The 5,000-nt window shown below is 31.0% G+C and overlaps 1 protein-coding gene across 1 annotated transcript in view; it reads right to left on the bottom strand.

Annotated features, from left to right (window-relative positions):
• Nucleotides 1-4,584: 4,584 nt before the first annotated feature.
• Nucleotides 4,585-5,000, bottom strand: part of LOC137617450 (CCHC-type zinc finger nucleic acid binding protein-like) — a 441-nt gene continuing 25 nt past the window's right edge. Inside the window, exon 1 of the mRNA XM_068347474.1 lies at nt 4,585-5,000. This exon is cut by the window's right edge and continues 25 nt beyond it. Coding sequence (XP_068203575.1) covers nt 4,585-5,000 — 416 coding nt within the window.

Genomic DNA, 5,000 nt, shown 5'->3' with positions numbered 1-5,000 from the left:
AGGTTCGCCTGGAAAAATCGTATCTGAATTCCTACGAGCTTAACTCAACATAGACAGATAATCCGTAACGACATGTAAACATCATTATAATCTAGTATTTTTTATTTATTTTATTTTTTTTTTTTGATAGAAAATGTTCTAGTTATATGTTGGGATATTTATGTCTTTATTTTCTATACAAACCAGCATATTTATAATACAATATGTCTTAAAAGAATTTTTCTTTATTAACCTTAGAATGGAAAACAAATTGTGCTTATTTTTCTTGTAATATACAATTTATGATAAAATTTAAATCCTGAAAATATCTCTGAAAGAATATAAAGCCTCAAAATATTTCATCATTTTGTGGATATCTAAAACCTGTTTAATTATATTTGTAATAAAACTTAGTTTAAGTAGTTGTTTTATCAATGAATCAAATTTAAATAAACAGGGAATAATTTACAAACAGCTCTTCAAAAATAATAGAAAGATAGTCCTGCTGAGTCTCTGGGAAAATATTCACCTCAATATTAACCAACGTTTTATAGTATTTTATGCACACATTGAACTCTCTTCCTTCTTCACTCTTGGTCATACTATGCAAATTAGGAATACTTATTCGGAGGGGTTACCCGCTAAGATTCTCTGTGACGCCGATGACTATTTTTGCATTCGCATAAAATAGCTTTAGCAATGTCCAGGAGCTTGAAGGGTCGAGTATTGATGAAACAGTCATTATCAATTAATATCTCTTTATATTTCGCCTAATTTACTCTCTAGTCATGGACGCCCTAACAAACTGGACTTCATTCCAGTAATCTATTAATTTCTGGACGAGAAATTATCTACCATTTATGGATCGGATATATCAGACGCTTTATATCTTCATAAATGTGTTTTACATATAATACGAGGCTTAGAAATAATTATGAAGTATCGGCACATGGGCTTCGCTTCATCAAAAGCAGGTCAGCAACAGTAATGTATTATAAACCGTTTTGTCTTGATATTTGAAAGCCAGGTAAGTTACCATTATCCATTCATTCTAGAGAAATATAAATCAATGTTTGTACATATAATGCTCTTTACCTTACTAATTGTTTTAATGTGTTCTAATATATAATCTAACATATTCTCGGTAAAACTGTTAAAAATAACTTGTTATCATCATGTAACGTATAAACAGATTTTTTTATATTTCTTAGAAATAAGATGTTTTGTTGATTCTTTCCAGAGAAATATTTTCATTTATAGCTAGAAAAACAGCATGAATGATTATTATTGGCCATTATTGATATATGATAGACCAAGAACGATTCTGCATTTAACATGTGAGATTGTACTTTCTGAATATTTAAATTATAATAGTCAACATATTTTACACAAATAAATATTTATATATAATATACTAATGTAGGTCGAACAACAATTACTTTTATTTTCAACATCTGATGCTTGCCAATTCGATATAGTCAATTATCAAGACAATGTATAGAACGTGGTATTTATCAATTTACATTGGCAGTAATATATTCATATATATATATATATATATATATATATATATATATATATATAAAACACATACAATAATACTACTAGAGAGTTATGGAGTCTTTTGAATGGTCAGATAATTGGATTCCTCTCTCTGATTACAAGTCACTTTTCTTTCATTTCCTATATATACACCCAATAGTCTAGCCTATTGTTTCCATATTCTTCTTTGTCCTAACACACCTGATAACACTGACATTACCAAAGAATTTATCGTTACTCAATGAGATAACTAGTGCAGCCTAATTGCTCATGGTAATGGTAGAAGAGATTCTTCAGGTAGAATAAGAAGCTCTTTTGGGGAAATATCAGTAAAATAAAAACATTTTGCTCTTGTCTCGGATACTGCCATTGCCTCTGTGCCATGGTTTTCAATTATCTTGGGCTAAAATTCTCTTACTGAAGAGTACAATGTATCACACTATTCTATCTTATTTCTCCATCCTTTTAAGCTTTTTATCATATATAATGAATGGTCAGTTTCAATGTTGTTACTGTTCTGGAAATATTTTATGGTAATATTTCATAGCCTCTGCTGTGGTGTATTTATTTCCTTATTTCCCTTATTTACTGGAATATTTTACCAGTTTGAACCTAAGGGCCTATAGCATTTTGCTCTGCCAAATGGGGTTGCATCAGGATATATAACTACATATATATATATATATATATATATATAAAAACAGTATATATATATATAATATATATATATAAATGTATATATATATATATATATATATAAATGTGAATATATATATATATATATATATATGTATATATATATATATACTGTATGTATATATATATATATGTATATATATACTGTATGTATATATATATATATATATATATATACTGTATGTGTATATATATATATATATATATATAATTATATATATATATATATATATACTGTATGTGTATATATATAATTATATATATATATATATATATATATATATATTTATATATATAGATATATATATGTATATATACACCTATATATATGTATATATATATATATATATATATATATTTATATATATATATATATAATCAATATGTATACATATATATATATATATATATAAGAATACACACACACACACACACACACATATATATATATATATATATATAAGAATACACACACACATATATATATATATATATAGAGAGAGAGAGAGAGAGAGAGAGAGAGAGAGAGAGAGATACATATATATATATATATATATATTGTAGCAGGATGTTGCAAAACCACCCCCACACCCTTGAATCACTAAAACAGACAAATGTCTCAACAAAACAAACTTTCCCCTTACGTTATCTAAAACCAGACACTTAGACAAAAGGACAAAATAAACAAAACATAACCTAAATAAACTATTTCTTACAAACTATAATAAATCAAACCAAAACCATCCACAATAAAAATACTTAAAACTAATCATAAACAATATTAAATATACAAAGAAACCTAACACCATTCAAATAAAAAAAAACCCTAACAAACTCAAAATTACCCGCACACCAACATCAAATATATATATTATCTTTTTTTGGACACCAACTCTGTCCTCAACACAAAGCCGTCTGTCTTTTACGGCTAACTATCTTTATCTCAACTTAGTAGTCAACAGATTAAACTGTGTGGCAATTTGCCACAACTGCCTCGCTGATTGGGTTGTTAGTGATCATCATCATCATCATAATAATATTAGTCATCATCATTCGGTCCGGGTCATCAACAATAATCTAAATCAGAGTAGCCACATCAACTTTCTTATTATTAGCCAGGTCGTTAACAATCGATTCCACGTAAACAGAATCTCCCCAAAGGAGTAAGTCTATCCAAGGAGGAATCACGGCCTGCAGAAATAAAAAAGAAAAACACTTACGAACACTTCTAACTAACTAAACTATCGCACTATTATCAAAGATAAATAATAAACTGTTATTATCATTCACAATCATGACAAGCAAATATAAACAAAACTGTACTTACTCAAAAATAAATAATCGCTTCCAACGCTGGTAAGAAAAATATATAAATCCAACGTTCACACAACTGCCTCAAGTCGCAGTCAATCAAAAAAACCATTCTCTCCTAAACATTCACTACTGTCGTAACCTAGCTAAAAACATAAACAAACAGTCTCATTTATACCAACAGTCTTTCTCACAACAAACAATCGATACAATGACTAACCCCCCCCCCTCTCTCTCTCTCTCTCTCTCTCTCTCTCTCTCTCTCTCCTCTCTCTCTCGGCAAAAAAAAAATGTTAATCCTCCACATTCCTCCCCTCTTACTTTGCCAAATCCTTCTCACACAACACTTACATTATTTTTTTTCATTACCCAGTCGCAGTCGGGAACGGGACTTCTGCTCCTTGTAACTGGGCCTTCATATACTCTCTCATTCACTTCTTCCTTACCACAATCATTCGCTACATTTAACACTATTCCTATCTAAATCCCTATCATCTAATATATCATGTACAATCCTATCTACCTCGTTCTCATCTGGCCCTAAAATTACACTCATTTCTGAAAACAGTTCATCCATTTCATCAAAAACATTTTAAACTTTAGCAAAAGATTCATTCATGCTACTTATCATTCTCCTATCTCTTATTCTCGCATTCGTCTTCCTTTCTTTTACATCATCTAACGAAAAGCCACACACACTATAAGTATCATTCATACTCAGCCACGTTTCATCTGTATTAATACATTTATCTTCCACACTCACTTGCACATTAACACCCTTGTCATACCTATACCTATAAATTTCCCCCTTGCACTTTCTCCTCACTTGAAAGTTTCAAACGCCTCTTTTTCCTATATTCAACTAACACTATATGTTTACTTTCTAGCCCTAACTTCTCATGTATACTAGGTTCATACTTTCTCATTATTCATCCGATTCTCATGAACATTGATCCTATTCCTTCCACACACACAAGAGGACTCACCCAGTTGAACCCTCTGACTACCTAGTTTCCCGAACATCCTGGCTGGTCTAATACCTTCTTTCTACAAACCCTAGCTATATGCCCATCTACATTCAGAACATTTAGCACCCTGCTCTCTACACATCATCGCATAATGGCCCTTCTGACCACAATTGCCGCAAATCACATTCCTACGATTCCTCCTGCATCCACTTGCTATATGACCAGTCATACCACATCGAAAACACTTAACCTCTTTTTCTTTCTTGCACTCGCTAATTCTATGCCCTACCTCACCACATCCAAAACAAGCACCTAGAGCCCATCTACATTCATTCTTCTTATGCCCTAATTTCCCACACCTATAACAGTTTTCATCACGGACAAGACTATCTGACATACCTCGCTGCGCACCAGCACTCCTATCCCTCCAAATCCTATTCCCTTGCCTAAACCCTTCATTTGTCCATATAGGTACTCCCACATTACTCGCCCTAACACTCCTAT

This window comes from Palaemon carinicauda, chromosome 23, assembly GCF_036898095.1.
Source record: "Palaemon carinicauda isolate YSFRI2023 chromosome 23, ASM3689809v2, whole genome shotgun sequence".
NCBI lineage: Eukaryota > Metazoa > Arthropoda > Malacostraca > Decapoda > Palaemonidae > Palaemon > Palaemon carinicauda.
This window is presented reverse-complemented; position numbering and strand designations above follow the sequence as displayed.